Here is a 20306-nt window from a genome sequence, read left to right as displayed (position 1 = left end):
CACCTTTGCTGCCTGCGGGCACTGCCAGGTCTTGTGTCAAGAACAAGAGTCTCTTCACAATGACGATACCCACTTCTCCAACTGACCTGCGGTCATCCCTTGCAAGGGTGACATCATTGCCTCCTCAACCAAAAGTCAGTTCTGCCACTACTTCAGAGAAGTAGGTGTTTCAATCTGCCTATGGAAGGCCTTGTTTACCAACCTCACAGAGCAGGGGGGTGTACACCACGTAACTTCATCGCCACACCACCTGCAGTTTAATGGACATACTGGTCACTCTCCTGCTCAGGTAGTGTACGGTCATCCTCTCCATAAGTGTGCCCGGCCATTCTCAGTCATTCATGAATAGTGAGCAAGAAAGGCCAATAAATGTAACTGCCGAGCTGCTCTTATGTAGCCCAGGCTGAATGTGGACCAACACCTCTGCCTCCATGACCCGAAATGTTACTGATGGGACAGCTGTGATAGTCATGGATGGTGTGCAATCACGCTACAACAAAATCCACTACATAAGGGGTTGAATGTTACGTATGGAATAAAACAACCTATGACTGAATCTTATTTCTCCATCCCTACAATCAACCATCTCCTACAAGAAATTTCATATTTAGACAACCTTAAGGCTATAATCCATATGCACCATAAAAATAAAATCTAAAGCTAACCTTCTTAACATGACTATTGTATCAAGTAGCTTTTAAAGCTAATGCTTATATAGTAGATCACCACTCACTTCATTGATTTGAAAAGATATGAATATGATCATGATCTGACCACCTTTAAATGGTGTGATCGTGAGACTTCAGAAGAAGAAGACAAGACACCTTTTCTACTAAGAATAGCTAAGCTATGCTGGAATTTTTCCTTCCTACTAAAAAACCTCAAACTTTGTAGACTAGTAATGTCTACAAAGGAAGTGCACATAATTATGTGGAATTCAATATTATAGCAAGTGGTGCTACATTGAAAACGTTACAAATTATGACCCACTTAACTTTTGAGAATAAAAATGTACTTCACTTCCTTCGGTTATCCAAACCTATAGTGTTTACTAAAATATATCTAATTTATGATGGAGTCATGGTAAACTAGACTGAGCAACTTGCTTGGGCTACATTTAGTGATCCTGGCATATTGGTACACTGACTAACAAGGTCTAAAAATCCACATTTCTGTGGCTAATCAAAGGTAACAATGTGCCATTGCAAAATTTGTTAATAAATACTATAAAGACAGAAACAAAACAACAACATTGAAGTTTACATTATTTCTATAACTCTAAATATGACTAGAAGCACATTTTTCCAGCCTTTTGAAATAAAATAATGGAAGGGTAACAATTCTGCCTTTGACTAAATTGTTATAATATGATCTTCACCGTGTTTGTAAAGCTTCAAAGATAAAACAAATTTACTAGTCTAATATAATGTAACTTTTTTTCTGGAACACCATCATGGGAATAGAAATAACTAAAACCAATATTCTAATAAGTACTATCTTCAGTTATCACAATATACTGTACTGCAATTACTTCATTTATGCCTTCTATGGCAACAAATCAATCTTTAGTGCCCCCCAAACTTTTAACTAGATTGAGGTAATTTTGCAGGTTAGATCTAATACATCAAGATATTATTACAGTACTAATATATATTGCCTACCCTATTAAAAATCAAACAAAACATTTGAAAAGATTACTTTTTTACCATAAGGTCCCCTTCCCCCCTCACGTCGTAAGAGCTTAAAGATTAAATTTTTTAAATGTTGCTGGTGCTAATGCAAAATTGTAATATAGAATAAATATGGAGCAAAGTGTAAATATGAAGCAAAGTGAACAACACTTGAAGACTGCATAGTAAGATCCTAAAGGAGTCCACTCAAACATGCAATGGAAATGATTGCCTTTAGTCATTATGCTTTAAGCATCGTGTACAATAAATTAGCTTTTGACCAAATACAGGCATTTTTATGCTATCCTTATAATACATTCCAATGATTATTGCTAACACATTCCAATGATTACCTATGATCTAAATTTCTAAGTGTGATATGAAAAATATAAGTGAATATTCATGGTGCTTGGTTACCATATAAATACTGTACTATGAAATAATTTTCATGCATAGCTAAGACACATGCTAAATTTAGTATGCTACCTGATGTACAGTATGAACAGAGCATATACAATCTTGTCACACGAGATGCAAATTTGCTTACACAGGAAGCAGAAAATTATAGGCATGCTTCGTCACAAAGATGAATTATTGATTTGAATTATGTTTTTAAGGTTTACTGGAGACTTATTTCACTGTATTTGGGATGCTTAAAAGTTGTCTGAATTAATTTTTTGTGTTCCAATCACGCAAAAATTAATTTCCTTTTATAACCATCCTCAACTAAAAGTTTTGTATAAATGTGATACAAATACTCTCCTCTATGCTTTATAAATTTAAGGATCTGAGAATGATAAGGTGTCAGACATGGAAATATGAGACTGCAACCCATAATGTAATTCGAAACTTGCATTATCAGTGAATATTGTATATAAATGTGAAATCATATATATGCATATCCATATAATTATTAAACTAATCTCCTTTATATGTCACAAATGTATATTCATGAACAACTATATTCTATGGAATAAATCTTCCATTTCGATGAAAGCCCCACAATTTTTTTTTTTACTTCTAATTGGGAGGTGACTGCTCTGGTAATAGCAATAAGGAGTACCTTTATGGTAATAAACTCTCACTTCCATCCAAATTCAAAAATGAGAAAAAACAATGATTAAATTTTAAATTGATTGCAAGTAAATCTTTTTGTACATGTATATCTATTGTAACAAACACCCATTTTAACTTGACACTGATCTGGAATTTCTTGTAATATAATTACAGCAATACCCCACTTTACATTGGTTCAACATGTGTGTTCTCATCCTCAAGTATCAAATGCAGTACAGAAATACAATAACGAGGAAGTACTGTACTGTACAGTACTGCAGTTATCATGGAAACTTATTAATGTAGGTACAGTATCTGGTTTTATAAAATAATAGGTTGGATGTAATTTTTCTTGTTCAGTAGTGTAAAACGAATGTACAGGACACTTTATAGGACAGAAATCTGACCTACGTCGATAAGAGACTTACTTGTGTGTCTAGGACCCAATTTATAATAGGTCGGGGTATTACTAGCATATATGATTACATACAGTTTGTTCATGGCTATATTTCAGGAAAGTTACTTTAATACAGATATAGATATTTTCTTGCATTTTTTGTGCCTAGTATTAACAGAAGTCAGCAATCATACTTATGAAGATGTAGTAAACAAAAAGAAATAATCAAACATTCAACAACACTTCTGTCTTAAAAACAAACCTTGAAAGGTAATAAAAGTATCTGGATATCAACTCACCCTCACTTTTACAAGAATGAATACCCTGACATGTCAAGTAATATGCGCATAAGTACTTGGTATCTTCAATCTAATACTCCTTAATTGTGAGTAAAGAACATAGTACAACAATAAATTCAAAATCTCTTGGGGTTAATGGCACAAAAGGCTTTTGTGCCCAAACTCCAATCAAAGAGATGAGACTGTCTCATGTTAATGGAACGATAAAATATACAAACATTAGTGCTTACTAGATGGAAACCTCAAAAGCATTAGTATTATTAAATTAGGGATAATGTAAGATTTTGAAGTTTGGCCCTTAACTACTCTAGTCATTTCAGGGTTACAAATAAATTAAATGCAGTTCATTTAACTTCAACCATAACAGTATTAAACTAATCCTGACTAAGAAAATAAAATACTGGTAACAATAATCCTGACAAAATACTATATTGTAAATTATATTTATATTCATTACAGACAATACCTGAATACTTGTAACTTTCAACTTCATTCCTTCTTGTAAACCAGATAACTGTAGTTGTTAATTGTAATTTTTTTTTTAGCTATACAAAACAGTTCTTTAAAATAGAGAAAGTCTTTAAGGGAGCTGGAACGTTCGGTGAAATCGTTAACGGGGTCGTCTATAACTTCACTTTTGACAATCAGTTCAGGACTGAGATAAGGGATGATTGCGATGGGGAGTTTTAACTAAGAAACTCTGGTTTGTATAGCAGGGAAAAGTAAAAACTGAAAAAGAAAAGTGGAAAAAGTCTCCTTGGTCCTATAAGGGATTGAAGATGATGACTCCAGCAACTCACAGGCTCTTCATAGGGATAAATAGGCTGATATGGCCTGCCCAGTACTTGGTTGGTACCTGGTACAGTACTAGGTTGATGAAGGCATTTTTCTCATCTCCAGCCCAAAGGAAAAATGCAATCTGGTTTTAAATACCTGTCACAGGATGGCCGATGGATAGGTTTTCATTCCAGCATCCTCCCTCTTGTTAAGGAAGGATAGGGGAGAACTACTACAGTACTTCAGATCCGGTTTAATAAGAATGGTACAAAAAAACGTAGGTTACCAGCATCATTGTAAGATTCAATGTGTAATGGTATAAAAGCTTCATCCCCAAGTAAAGGGAAGGTAGGAAAATGCAGAAAAGTCAGTTACTCTACCCTTTCTCCACACTTAAATTGAACATGTGACAATTGACAAGATGCATCCTGTCCATAATAATAGAGCTACCACTACAAGGCCAAAAATAGTGATGATGGACTTGCATGTATACTTCCTTAGGAAGGCTACACCCATCTCACTGTAGATCTGGAGACTAGTGGGAATAATGAAATAATTCTTCAGCTCTCTACTGGGATGATACTCGACTCCTTCAAAGGTCAAAGAGTATGCTCCAAAAAGTGTCAAAGTTGGAATGAGACAGTTTGTGACACCTCTTTCTTGGTTCTCTGTCCTAAAGAAGAAATATTGAGACACTGGTAAGTCAAGAGATCATTCCACATGCTGTGAGTGGATAAGTACCCCATGTATTCCAAGGTTACTTCTCTAGAAGTGCTGAAAGATCTGGAATCCTTCCACAATTGGCCGTCTGGCAAACATACCGAGTGGAGGGAAGTAGATGTCCAGGAGATCCATCCATGGGTGTTGGAAGAACCTTGAACACTGCCCACAAGTCTTGGATGGGTGAAAAAAACACTGGGAACTTCTTGCTAGCTGTATAAGGAACATAATAGTTCCTGGAAATTCCTGAAGGGGGCAAGCACCATCTTGGCTACTCAAAGATGTAAGGACCCCTCTGAGCTTACAACCACAACTTATCCCTGGTGACAGCACCTGTCTCCTAGTACATTCCACTTGTCAGAAATGTACCTGGCTGATAGCTCAACAGTATTGGTATAGAATACAAATCAGATGTTAACCTGATTTGTTAACTTGCAAAAGGGGGAGGGAAAGAGACTTGTTGATGTGGGGTACTATGGGGGTGGGATGTTCACTGCCCACACCCCTTAAGAACTCAGTTAGCCCAGGTGCAAGACACAACCCTCCCTCGACACACTGAGGACGGTTGCATGTACACAAGTGGAGAGCCAGGGAGGACTCCCCTCGTGAGGTTTCCTTGTGTAGCCACCAGGAAGATTGGCCTTTGCCTCATGTCTTGGAGGACCTCTAAAAACTGACCAGTTATCCTTAAATTTACTTAGAGATATCAGATGAAGCACCTGTTGGAATAAGCTTGCCCAACAATGAAGGTGGCAGAGAGACTACTAGCGCTGGGCTGTGTTCAAGAACACTATTGGTCTGCGAGATATTGGGGCCAGGGGTCCAGACCATAGCAAATACCCAGCACAAAGGACACTCGCTACTTGAGACTAGGCCCTGTGCTCTGTCACCTTACCCAAAGGCAAGACAGGCATCACCTTCTTGGTGGCTAACATAGAAATGGCCTCGATAGGAGGAGGCACACCAAAGAAACTGTGGCTTATGAACCCACTTTGAAGTCGTGTAAAGTTAAAAGTTTAAAGAAGACTAACATTTTCTTATGAGCTCAGTGCAAGTCTATGTCAAGTCATATATAATGAAGGAATTATGGCCAGGAGGAGATAGAAGGTAGGCTGGTCAGCTGGTAAGTTAGGAGTTATCACACATCCCTCAAAAAAGTGTGGCAAGACCTAGTAGGAATGGCCATCAGAATAAGTATTCTCAGGCAAGGCTAGTATAGTATAAGGTTGATCATCTAAAAGGAAGTTAAACCACTGCTCGGTATACAAACTTTGGATAAACAAAGCCCCTGTTTCCTTAAGAAGATTTAGCTGGGCTTACAATTATAGTCAAATTGCATGGCTTAAATTGTGTTTAAGTGCATCTTGTGTTGATCAGCTGCCTGCCATGGTTATGTCCCCAGTCAAAATGAAGGTACTGATATTGAAGATTGGTAGAGACATCATTAGTGACCTACAAAATCCAAATAGTTTTGAAGCAAGGTAGCAAACTCTTTAATAGTTGAACCACAATTCTGATTTGGCTTTGATGTTCTCCACTACAAGCAGCAAAACAATGACCAGTTAACAGCAGCCTGAGGAAACTTGCTTAATCCCCAGCGGCACAAGAAACTTGTTAAGGTGATCACCACACATGACCACAGGTGGGACGTTGAGAAAGGCTGTAGCGAGTTCACTACGGAATAGCAAATACACTCGACGTACGGCCTAGGCCATAAAGCAATTTAAAACGACACTCATACCAGTATTAACACGTTTCTCCAACTATGTGCCATGGCTTAAGAACTCGTAAGTGAAGCTACTCAAGGTCTGGTAACTGCTTGGATCTCGTTTACACAAGACTCCCCTGGCGTTATTACAAATAAGGTTGGTTCTCTAGTTGGGATATCTGATCATGCCTTGATTTCATTAGTAGTGAAGACTGATCAGCCTATTCCGGATGTGTCATACTCATGTAAGATTAACATAAAATCTCAAGCAGACTGGAATGGCCTTTAGAGTGATATTTTGGGCTAGAATTGGTTGCAATTGTATAATAGTATTGAGCCTGTTGTTCTTTTGAATGAGAATCTAGTCAACATAATTGGTAGTGACATATCGCTTCTCATGTGTTAAGATACTGAGTGAAAGACAAACCCTGGTTCAATAAGGATTGTAGACATGCTTATTTGGAGAACAGGAGGCCTATCATCTTTGGAAGGTTAACAGATCAGATTTGACTTGGAATAACTATACAGTACTAAGCTTAGAGCTATTGCTCAGAGTTTATGCTTCAACTGAAAAGGAATAAAATTTAACCGCAAAAGAAACTTTCTGGTACAACCCAGGAAAATAAGTAGTGGGCTACCCTTAAATCTGCACTCCTTGTTGTGGACGCAACCGTTCCTTCTTTTACTTGAACCATATGGCTCTGTCACTCACTGTCCAAAGGAAAAGGCAACCTTTTTGGCTGTTGTGTATGACAGTAAGCAGAGTAATGAGAAACTATATCTTCCCGATTCCTGTTTTCCTAAGGCTAAACTAATTAGTTTAGCTTTTTGATCTTGTGAAATTAAAGCTCTTGATGAACTTTGATGCTTACAGGACAGTGCCATCCTGTTTGTAATAGTAGGTATGCAGTTAATTATAATAGTCTTGCCTTCTCCATCAGGAGGCTCAATATTACACAGCATTCTAGAAGTTTTATTCCAGCTGTATCCAAGTTGTGGAATACTAATCCTTATTGGGTACTTGAATCGATTGAACTTTCAAAATTCAAACTTGCAGCAAATGTCTTCATGTTGAACAGGCTGGCATAAGTCTCTTTATAGTTTATATATGAAAGATTTGTTTTAATGTTGTTACTGTTCTTATTTTATCTTAATTGTTCATTAAGTCTCATATAGTTTATTTCCTTTCCTCACTGGGCTATTTTTCCCTGTGGGGACCCTTGCGCTTATAGCATCCTACTTTTCCAACTTGGGTTGTAGCTTAGCAAGTAATAATAATAATAATAATAATGAACTAACTAAAGAGTGGTAAATCTGCTTATACACATCATATATATACATAAAAAAATATCTTGATTACAAAGAAATAGAGGATATTGCCATACAATAAAAAATGTAGCTTCCCTTAATACAACTATCATATGTCAAAAAGTGTAAAAGTTTCCACAAAATAATGAAAAAATAAACTGTACTGATGCAGCACGACTAAAGAGCTCCATTCTAAGAGGATAAAACAAAAAGTAATTACACAACTTTCAGTTCACCTTTGTGAGAAGGGTTAAGACATTTCAAGTGAGAAAACAAAGGAAATTAAATTAGCAGTAAGTTCTTGAAAAAAATACCCCCAAACCCGCATAATCAAAGGAAAATAGAGCTGCACCAACTCTGCATGGCCACGAAAAGTGAGACTACGTATTAATTAATACTTACCACACAGTCCAGAAGGCGTGTACAATGAATAGATTACCTCCTCCCCGTCTACATAAATATTTTCAAAGTAAACTTAATCACTTTATTTCTTACCTGGAATTCATGTGCTATAAACTTTTGAATAAAATGCAAAAAATAACATTTACCCTGAGCTAAGTAAAACTTCCAAATGGAAAGAAGGGTTGGAAAATAGTTTACGCAGCATCTGCTCCCAGCTACTGCCATTCTGATTTTCATTTTTCTCAAGTACAGTATAACATTTGTGCAGAAAAATAATAGACTTTGTTATTGGGTGAGGTGAGGAAAAACTTTCAAGATTTCCAGGTTAAGTATTGAAATAATCAATTCTAGTTTTAAGATTAGGTTCATAGTAAGGAAATCTTCTGGAATCTATGTCCTGAACAATCTCTAATATCTTAAACCAATCCTTGCATCCCTATAATTAAATTTGCACTACACTCTACACAACTAATTTGAACTACACACCACCTAAATTGCTCCCTTTCCTAAGCCTATCCAATTACAACAAAATTAACTTCATTAAATGATTAGCACATCCATAAGCGCAACACCACTGTGCTATTAGAAATTTCACCAATGATAAATTCCTTGTAAAATTGATAGCAGTAGCTATTGCTCTACTAAGAAATTTCACTTTAGAATAAGGTAAACAAGTTTAAAGCAATTGTTTAGGAATATCCATGACGAGTAAAGGGCAGGGCAATAACAAAGAAAATGAGAAATTTTTAGTTTTAGGGTCAACATAAACATTAAACCAGCTTCGGGGGAGAAGCAATATGAATGCAAGGGGAGGTTCATAAATGTAATTAATTTTATCATCAAAATAGCTTCTCTGAGGTGACCATTTACATGGCTATTTCCAAACTATAAAAGAGTAAACATTCCTCTGTTATTCATAAACAGTTCGTTATGAAGAATAAAAGGTTATGCCACCATAAAACTCAATTCTGAAGATCAGATAGCATCGCTACGTATAAAAATTGATAAAATTAACCAGGATTAGTTTTTTTAGGCCCAAGTCAGTCTGTAAAACCTTTAAACCCATCAAGTTTGGATCATGCCATACAGTACACAGTTAGGCAACAACATTCTTGGTTCATGTAAAGATTTGTTTTAGGTTCTAAAATAAGAGCACAAGAAAACTTACAGGACAAACATTTGAAAGAGTAAAGAGTAATTTGAGTAATTTATGTAAAAATGACCCATCTTCATAGCATTTGTAAATCTGAGGTCAATCTGAATGGTCAGACAAGATATCCGTATTCACCATTAATACAGAGGGACAAGCATCCATTCAATATGCATCATTTGGACTGTTTCAAGTTTCAGACATGCATGAAACCTCAACAAACCACTAACTTTTAAGCGAAGATTTAATTAACAGCTAATGTTTCCTCAGTTACTCTTGGTGCTAAGCAAACTGACTAACAGTGCAACAGCTAATAATTAATCTTTGCAAGGCTTCTTACAATTGGATGATGGATGGATGAAGTGCAATTTGCCAGAAATTAGTCAACAATGAAAATAAAAGAATACCAAGAGACTGGGAGGGAAGAGAAAGAGGCTAGAAATAAAAAAAAGTGACCAACCAAAGTTACTATAGAGCAATTTAAGAGAAAAAAATAAGCCAACCAAATGTTGACCTCCCTACATGCTGGAAAGTCCTACCAGAAAAACAGGGTTGCCAATTATAAAGTTATGTATAAAATACATTAAAAGTTAGTATTAAACTTCAACTAAAGCAGATCATTTTCGCAAAAGGAAGAAAAAATGAAATTGAAGGTCAACTAATAGTTTTATCTTCAGCAAGGTGAACATTAACATGAGAGGCGGCAGTACCGATATACTTTATGTTCTTTTACCATAAACAGTGCTAAACACTTTCCCCTCAAAAACCTATATGGTTAACTTATACTTTCTTGTGTTTAATAAAATAAAACTGATTCAACATAAAGCAGTGGTATATTAATCTAATTATAATAATAAATATGAACTGAGAAGAAATTAGTATGTCACATGGATGTAATAAAAATGAGGGTTCAATATGAACTGCTAATATTTAATATCAAAATGATGGTATGGAAAAAAGATTACCATGAATCTTAAGTCCATAAAAGGACCCTTGAAGTTGAGCAATGCTCCACAGATATTCAAATAATCAAAAATGACCACTAACGAAGTTAAAGGTATACTGTAGCGAATGAGAAATGTTTCAATTTACCTATTGTTAGGACTTCCAAATAATACCTATGGTTAAAAAATTTTATCTGGGGCTGAGAAAGTACACTACCTCATTCTGTCAACTGACTTAATAAGTTGTAACTTTCATGTGTCGCATTTCTTACTTCACTTACTGTACCTATGTTGCTAACATAATTTAGTACTTTTAAAGCTATAAATTTAAGAAGTGTATTTTAATGTTTGGCTTCAAAATCCAAAAAATGAAAAATTTCTATTGACAGCCAACCTTACTGGAGGAAACAAATTTTTAGTGATGTGAATATCATTAACATTCCTTTTTCTTTAAATCTTCATCAAGTTCTGCACCATCTACAATACTATTTACAGCTCGAGCCAAAATGCAGTTCATATTTCCTAAGATAAATCTAAAATATGCCTTTCCTAAAATTTTTGAATTAGATGACTTGAATAAAAATATGTTAAAGGTCTGTCATTAAAATCTGCTAATTTTAAGAAGAAAAAAGTGCACTATACTGATTACACCATTCTACTTTTAAAAATAAAAGGTCTTGTTAAGTTATCAAGCAATCCTATTTTGGTTAAAAGATACCATTTGTGTAAAATAGCTATTGGTTAAGCAATTCAATTTGAATTACCTGTAGTATAAAACACTAGAGAATGATTTTAAAATATTAAAATTAATGATTAAGAAAAGTCCAAAAAGCAGTTTCCACTGATTAATCATTAGTTAGGTTATACTAATCATACTGCACAGTATAAACCATCAAAAGGATTTGATTAGATACTGAATATTCTGGTTGGCTAATTATTTATTAGATTTTTACGGCATCTGTAGTTTTCAAATTATATTCATATACACAAGAAAGCATGTGCTAAATTTGGTTTCTGGATGTACTTTGACATAATATTGTGGTTATATTTTCTTTGTAAGACTACTGCAAACTGCGATCATACAATTATGAAGTGTAGGTACTTGTCAGAGACATACCATTAAAAGCCTAGTGCTAGTCTACCAATTAGGCGTTAATCCCAATGAAAAAATTTCAAAAGGTTATAAAATTATCATGGGATCTAAAAAAAAAATTAATTTCATAAAAATGTGAAGTCATGGTTCTAATAAAAACTCAAATACTGTATTAAAATTCAAAAAGAATTTCAGTATTAAAATTTGCAAAATAACTGGCAACCCTATTAAATTTGGCATTTATAAAAAAAAAAATTTAAAAAGAAAGAAAAGATGGCAACTGCAATAAAGAAACATCAAAGGCAGTTTTTGGAGGGGATGGGGAAAACCATGTACTAAACGGCTATTGGTATGGTGTTTTTATGAGGCAGCATGACAAGTATGGTTAGTTCAAATGCTGCTTCAAATAAACTGAAACTTACACAAAGCTTGTTTTTGATGATGGGTGATGCGTTCAACACGATTTACCTTCTCCAATCGACACAGCAGAAGACCGGCGGGACCCACTCACCGCTTTTGGGGTCAGGGGAAATTAATATTTACCATCATGGGGCATCAAAGTATATATAGCATAGTTCAACCAATCAATTAAAGCTTAAGAAAAAATTTTCAGCAAAAAAGAACTATTTAACAGGACTGCAGTACTGTACTTTGTTGAGTATTAATTCAAGCAAAAGCTCTAAATTACTCGGCAATTGCAAAGACCTTAAGCCAAATTTATCAAGTATTTTAGAGACAAGAACCTAGAAGACCAGAATATAAAAAGATAAAAGGTTGGAATATGAATAAACAGAAAACATCCAGGTCAAATATCATAGTAAACATGAATTGCACAACTTTCTGAAAAATAGCACAACATGAAAAAATATGTACAGCAACATGGCTAACTTACATGAATAAAAAAAAAAATTTCTCTGGTCAAAAAACATTTTGCTACAAGACAAAATCAACTAAGCCACCCCGCTCTCACATCATCATACCCCTTCTGCCTTGCAAAACTGAAATATATTAAGGCAATGATATTTATCCATCCACTTGCAACATCCATCCTATAAATAATTTAAGGAAAGACTAAACATATGCACCTAAATTAAAGAAATAAATATAAATAAGTATAAATATTTCATTTACTCAAAGAAGTATTCTGCTGCTAAATAATGTTTCCTAAGGATTCTCATTCTTGTCAAATTAGTAAAGTATACAGTATATCGGATACTGTACACACCCAAATTACACTGTTCCCTGAAAGTATGCTTTCATGCTCCACACACCTTCATTCAAGATGTGTAGTAATCTACATAATTGTACAGTTATTAAACATTAAACTCATTAGATCTTTATGTATTTCAGTGAATGCTCCTAGTTGTTCAGTGATCAAAAATTTTCTTTTGTACTGGTATTGACAGTGCTTGAGCCACGTTGATTTTCATGTTTACAATTTGAATTAAAATATGAAATATCTACATGGAAATTTTTTTATTAAAACTTGTAATGGGTGGACTTGTTTCGATCTCTTTAAAGCATTCTATCTATTGCTATATCTTTTCAATCATGAAAACAATATATCTGACCAGATAACATACGTGAAATGCGTCACGAGGGGAATGAAACTAGCAATTCACTTCCTCCTCATCATATGGAAATCTTATCAGTAGCTTAAAGCAATAGTTAATAAAGCTAATGAAACTGAAGCTATTCAGCTCATACAACAAGAGCTGGCTGGGAATGAAACGGGATACAGTTGCACGATTCAAATCCAAATTTTGGCAATACAAACTTCAGTCATTTTACTTTTCTGGATAATGCAAAGCAAAATAAGGCTGCAATTGATACTCATAAGCTGTAATATGTTTAACTTAATAACCAAGAGCCCAACAGTAAAGGTATATTAGATACTATAGCACTTTTTCCAAAAATTAGAACCTCAAAAGCTAATATCCTGGCATAAAAATAAAAAGATAAATGCTTACAAAAAAGCAAAATTAATTACATACAAACATCATCATACGATATAAAATAAATATTGCATACTGTATATACACAGCTAACCCCTGGAATAAGCAAGGAGGGAAATCATTTTCCTGTCTACTTGGAACCAAAGAAATCTGTGAATGATGTGGTCAATCATCTTTCCACATTCACCAATCCACTCTATTCTCATACGGGATCAGGAATTGACAGAATATTTTCCTGAAATTTAACATCACATACTATTCCTACGCTATTGTTACGAGTGCCTTAATACTTACAATAAAATATATGGTATGGAATGAGACAACTCACACCATATATGGGGAATGTTTAACACTGGAAATAACATTTTATAGGTGTGTAGTAGCTATCTTTTCAGCTCTCTAAAGCTTAAGTATTTATAGCCAATGCATTGCAATTACACCTTGAATATTCCACAGATAACCCTGAGACTATGCTGGCAATCCAACTAAGATATAGCCTGCAAATACCAGGGGCTAATGTCGAGTGTAATTCTTCATAAAGAAATGCTGTTTAAAAAAAACCCAAGAGGAAAGCAGACCATTTGCCACTCTTAAAAACATGCACAGCTTCCTCTGGAAAGACTAAACATCCAAGTACAACTCAAGCAGACACACTTTGCATGAAAGATACATACAGTGGAATTGCAACATTACTACCTTCGTGGGAAAAATGAGGGGAAAAATTTTTTAAAAAATAATAGTGAAAAGTCTAAGCTCATGGGTTATGGTAATTCAAACTACCAAGATCCATACTGCCCACATACATCACACAAGGGTTGAATCATGAATAGAGTCACTGCATGGCAAACATAAGCATCACAAATTTATAATAATCTACATTTAAGAAAAGAAAAAAAGTTTTCAAGCTACATTTCTCACATTCTCAAACTGAAGACTCACATCAACATCTGACATGTACTATAAATAAATGTCTGGACACTGAACAAAACATAACTTAGTATAAACGTATCAGAGTCAAAATAAATTTTTCTTTCATATTAATATGTTAGGGGCTAAGATCCCAAGACAGAAATAATTAAATTAAAAAAATTATTTTCCATACATAACCATTACTCAAAATTTAGCCAACATCGATGGTCTTTGAAGGCCACAAACTTTTACATCTTATGTTCAACAAACACGACAATGTGGTAGTAGCCTTGTCCATGTGAATGAGCTCTCCATTCCTGATTTGACACATATGCAAAAAGTAAACCTGATAGAACCTCCTGAAAGGAAATAACTATAGGAAATTATATTCCGAGATCCAATAAATGTTACTAACTGTGAAGAGCTAGTCTACATAGATACTAGGTGGCTAACTGTGCTGAGTTCCAGTTAATCACAACTGCTGATATGTTGTGACCACAGGCAAATAAAATGCAAAAGGGAGATCAAGGGACAGCTCCGAAACAAAGGTGACAGACAATACCATACATTGTTATAGCAGCTATAAAAGGTAGACAGTTATACAAAAAATTTGAAAATCCTGAACTGACTGCAAAGGAATAACTGGTTTAGGAGAAAAGATGACTACCTAGATATTCCCACCTTGGTAGAGGGTCAGGCTTCCATAAAATATTCTGTATCCATGTCCTTCTTCAAATAATTTGTCACTGTAGTTTGTACTAAATCAGATTTATCCTACAAGACAAAGAACCAAACTTTTTGGCAAAATTTGCACAGTAGGTAATACTGCTGTACTACACAAAAACTGCAATATAGTACAATGTTGCAGTTATTTGTTACCAGCAGCCAAAAATACATAACACTCAACACCAAACAGTGGTTCTGAGGGGAGTGATAGGAGACATGATTCAAGACGAGCCTCTATTCAACTTGTATAGGAGATCAAGCCTTATTAGCTCTAATAGAGGAACATTTGGGTAGGGAAAGGAGCCTTAGGAGTATGATGATGATGTTGACTGAAAAGAAACTGGTTAAATTCTTGTGGATAATAGAGAAGGCCTTGTAAAGTCTGTAGTATACGAAATTATGATACAATGCAAGAAGAACAGGTTACTTACCTTCAACAAAAAAAAAAAAAAAAAAAAAAAAACTATCCATAGCCTGGCAAAATAATGCCTACAGTTTAGTATGTACTCTCTAACGTGAGCTAAGTATCTTAAAATACTTAAGAAGAGGTGCCAAAACACCCAACATTTGAGAAAGCTAATCCTATAGAGAGCAAATACCAATGTGATAGATATTTGACAGCACTTTGAAGTAAGATGACCCACAACAGAAGCCAATTAAATAAAAGATTTAACAAGGAAACTAAGAAAGGAAATCCCTTACAAAAAAAAAAAAAAACCACTCCAGGTTTGTATTGGATTAAATGGGATTTATGATTTTGGGCACCAAAAATGAATAGTTGCACTAAGTTAAAAATTAGAAAAGATTGGACAGCAGGAAGGAAGAAAGGCAAGTAGCAAGAAAGTGCAGTTAGGACCAAAGGAATACTGCCAAGACACTAAATGATGCCTACAGTAAAAGGAAGAATAGCACTTTGGCACTTTACCTCTGGGGGGCAACACTTCAGGAATGACCCAGATAGATAGTATAAATCTCTGAGGTGCCAATATTAAGCCTGGGAGAACCAAGTTACAAATATGGCTGATGAAAATAATCTGTAACAGTAAAATACAAATACTGTTACAAAGACAAAGTATTACCATTAAAAAAAAAAGCCAAATTGAAGCACCCCATTGGTAGAGACAAAGAAAGACGACAAGATAAGAATAGCAGTAAGAAGAAAAAAAATTCTTTTACAAGACATGAATAGACATCTAAATAAAGCCCAAGTTAGTCGAAGACCAACCTGATACTAAATTTAGAAAATTAGCTAAGTAACTTCCTGTTCACTACACAGCTCATTTCTAGATATCAAATAAGATTAAAAGTCCAAAACAAAAAGGTGGAAAATAAAATGCACGCTAAAGCAATAACAGCCTTTTTCCTCTCAAGTAAGCAAGTTAGAAAATACCTAAGTTTTTTTCACTTTTTACAATTTCCTTAGGTGGCAAAAAGCCCTGTAATCAGTGAAAAGACATTACTTGGTACATTGTTTTAACTACAGATAAGAATAGTAATTGATGAAATAATTCACCAATATACTTTTCAAGACCCTTTCGTCATTCCTGAAAAAAATGTATCTAAATATTCTGGTGAATCCAAAGCAGCACAAAGATTCACACACAAAAGAAAAACGGAACAATTTGGGGACTAAAGTCTGTACGTAATTACACAGGTTACCATCGCTCTTTTTTCAGTTTGCTGTTAAACTGAAGTCTGAAGAGTCTGGAGACCTTCAAAGACCATTAATGGGCTAGTGGGGAGACAAATCAGTATGTTACATAGAACAGACTCCTGTTAACATGAACAGCAAACTCCAGTTTACGAATTTACATATACAATTTGATAACAGTACATCAAAACATGTTTGCCATTACAAAATTGGTGTTAAGATACCAATTACAATGCCAAGGCTCTGAAATAAAGGATAATTAAAAATTCCTTATACTGTTTACAATGTAACTGAACTAAGTTAATGACAGAAGTCTTAAATTATTTTATATTATAATACAAGGTCAGATGTTGAACTGAGTTTATGAGAATTCTAAAGAAAAAGATATTATGAAAGAGAGCGAGAGAGAGAAAGAGGGAGGGAAAGAAAGAGAACTTTTATCAAATTCCCTTGCAAGAGTAAAACATACAATTTTACAACACCAATAAGTAAATCAGCAATATCTGACAGGGACCTCATTTCCATATTTATTAGTATTGTGCACCATAACAACATATATTGAAAAGAAAAAAATACTAATCTACAACCCACAACTTTTACATTTCTCTATATGCAAAATGTAACTGGCTACCGCTTATCGTACAATAATGCAAAATAACGTATACCACCACAACTCTGTACAGTGCAGGTACTGTATAGGCATTCTAATTAACAGTACTGTACTGTATAAATAACAACCTACCAATGAAACCGATTATAAAAGCAAAGAGTCATCACCTACCAATCAAAGACGACAAGGTACAGCAATACAAAACTTTATTCCCTTTAATATGTGAGAATTGGAATGAGTTGAAGAATCTAGCTCTATATGTAAATACATGTCAAACCAATCAACACTCCCATTCGTGTTAGTCTAACATTAAAGTTTTTATCTACAGCACCCATAGTGTAATCCGAGTCAATATTTGGATGAAATTTCATTGACCTAACCATTATATTACTAAACTTTTGATAGAAGTGGTTTTGAACTTCTTACCTTATCACGGGAATGTATACTTTTTATAGAATGGAATGTTATGAAAAAAGGTGTAGAGAAAAAACACCTAGAATAATATGAAACTATAGAGAAAGGCTATGAAAAGCATGAAAAATGAGAAGTATTATCTGCACTACTGCACATCATAGCATCCGAGTCTCAATTTCAAAGTAGTCATAAAACGTACTACACTAACATTTGAATACCAAGTTCTAACCATCAAAGCTTAGTACAAAAAAAAAAAAAAATAGGAATTTAGCCTTTAAATCTTAAAATCTTTAATGCTGGACTAACAGAAGTGTTTGGTAGTAATTTTGTATTGATAAACTAGGACACAAAATGGTTAAATGATGTCTAAATACTGATACTTTGGATAAACAGAATGACCTACAAATGTTAAAAGATAATATAAGAGTATGTAAACCTGATGACTGGAAGCATAAAACTTTACCGTATTTCCATCATCTCATTGTAAATATCTAAGCTGACGATAATAGTAACACTAACAATAATACAAATAATAATATAAATACTAATAAAAATAATATAAATACTAATAAAAATAATAATCACAAATGAATGACCAGGTGGAGAGGAGCCTTACTAGGCTCGGAGGTATGGTTAAAATAATATTAAAAAACTAGCAACAACTGAAGATATAAAAAAATAAAAATAAATTATTGGACAATACGTACTAGCATTCATAAGGTCCCCATCATAACCTGCTCATTTATAAGGAGAGCAAACCAAATTGCAATGAAACGGAAAATAAGCACAACAATCTTACCATAGCCCTGACCCTGGAGGAAGAGGCGGAAAGCTTCCACAACTTTGCCTGGGGATTCATCAATGACCAGTCCACAATCCTGGATCTAAAGAATAAATTAAGGTATTATTAACTTTTACATCATCAAGATCTACAGACTCAGTCAACAAATAATGTACAGTGTAACTTCATCATTTTACATTTAAGACAGTATCTCTGGAAATGACCCATATGAGTAACAATAACAAACTAAGAAGTGAAGCTGCAAAGACAAAAGTATCTAATTCATGAGAGAAGGTAGGTGTCTGCAGATGAGCATAAATGAGTTAAATCTGAATTTGTTGGTTTTCTCCAAGGAACCTTAGATTTCACTCGCCTCTGTTAATTGCAGCCCTTATCCATGAGGTAGTGAAATTGGTATATCCAGTTAATAGGACATTTATTCAAAGGGAAAATTCATAGAATGAATGTATTATATAGTAGCATCTACTACATTCAATTTAAAATAGTTTCAGAAATCTTTTCATAGTCAAGTAGAAAGCATCCATATAATCTTGAAATTCTAAGATATAAACTTGTAACAAATATATGACATTTTTGTCTTACCAAACCTAGTTTAAGGAAATAAAAATTGACCCCATCAAAAATATTAACAAATATGTAAATTTAGATACAAAATTAGGATAATGGAGATTAGTGCAAACTACCGAGTTAACCCTTCTGGATAGCCTATATCAAATATTTACTTCGGCTTATTTTTCTTATTCACTAACCTTCATCCAAGTAGACAAAGTGGGGTCGAGACGTCCATTGAAGGTAACTGTGTCATCTACATGTGGAGAAAAGTTAGCAGTGATGTTCAGTACCTGACAACGGATCATACGGACATCCTGGAAAGTAAAATGGGGATAAAAAGGCTTTCAAGTACAATAAAAAAAACTATTTACAGCATTAAATAATGTATCAAGCAGATATAGTTTCTGTGTCTGTTATACAAATCCTAAATGGGGAATAGAGAAGCATTGATTCAAAAGCTCAAGATAAGAGACGACTGGCGAAATCTAACCGAAGCCCTTTGCATCAACAGGAGGATGAGATTATGATGAAACCATAAACTACCTCCTCTAAAAATACAAGATCAAACCTACTATGAGTTTTCACACAAAACTATTTGGAGGCAATAAATAAAACTATCCAAGGCATCACCCAGTCTACCACAAATAAACTTGATGAAAATGTTCTACATGGTAGTTCCATTCGCCCTATCTGGAAAGCTTCAACTTAATCTAGTAAATATTCCTCACTTCCATGAGAATCAACTATGAGCATTGGCTAATTTTGGATCCCCGCTTATTTACTTTGCTTCCTGAAAAATCTAATAGACTTTTCATCACTATACAAAAAGATAAAGCAGGTAGTAGACTTTGGTCTACCTAAAACAACTGATTGATGGCTACAAATCCAAGACTTTACAATTTGATCTACCTCTCCAAATTTGAAAATTTGGAAACCCTTGTTCCACCACTCTTCAATGTCGAATTCTCAAAGATTATACTGTACATACAAATATGTATATATGGAAAAAAATCTTAGAGTGTGTAGGAAGTACAAAATTAAGTGAATTTAATATTTCTGAAAGTTCTATGGAAATACCTAGTATTATAGACTTTGTAGCAATTAATTCTTCATCAATTTCAAAATTAAAGATAATTGCTATCATAGTACTATATTGTACAATA

The 20306-nt window shown here is 34.3% G+C and overlaps 1 protein-coding gene across 7 annotated transcripts in view; it reads right to left on the bottom strand.

The window, feature by feature from the left end:
- Positions 1–20306, bottom strand: part of MESK2 (misexpression suppressor of KSR 2) — a 142650-nt gene that overhangs the window by 8125 nt on the left and 114219 nt on the right. For 6 of the 7 annotated variants that reach the window (XM_068384326.1, XM_068384325.1, XM_068384327.1 and 3 more), the window contains 2 exons: positions 19341–19457; positions 18589–18673 (listed from right to left, as the gene is read on the bottom strand). In XM_068384326.1, the coding sequence (XP_068240427.1) occupies positions 18589–18673; positions 19341–19457 (202 nt within the window). Of the gene's footprint in view, positions 1–11946; positions 12038–18588; positions 18674–19340; positions 19458–20306 lie in introns of all 7 variants that reach the window. The other variant, XM_068384330.1, reaches the window with a different exon arrangement.

This window comes from Palaemon carinicauda, chromosome 12, assembly GCF_036898095.1.
Source record: "Palaemon carinicauda isolate YSFRI2023 chromosome 12, ASM3689809v2, whole genome shotgun sequence".
Lineage (NCBI taxonomy): Eukaryota > Metazoa > Arthropoda > Malacostraca > Decapoda > Palaemonidae > Palaemon > Palaemon carinicauda.
The sequence above is the reverse complement of the archived record's forward strand: the minus strand, read 5'-3'. Positions and strand labels throughout refer to the sequence as shown.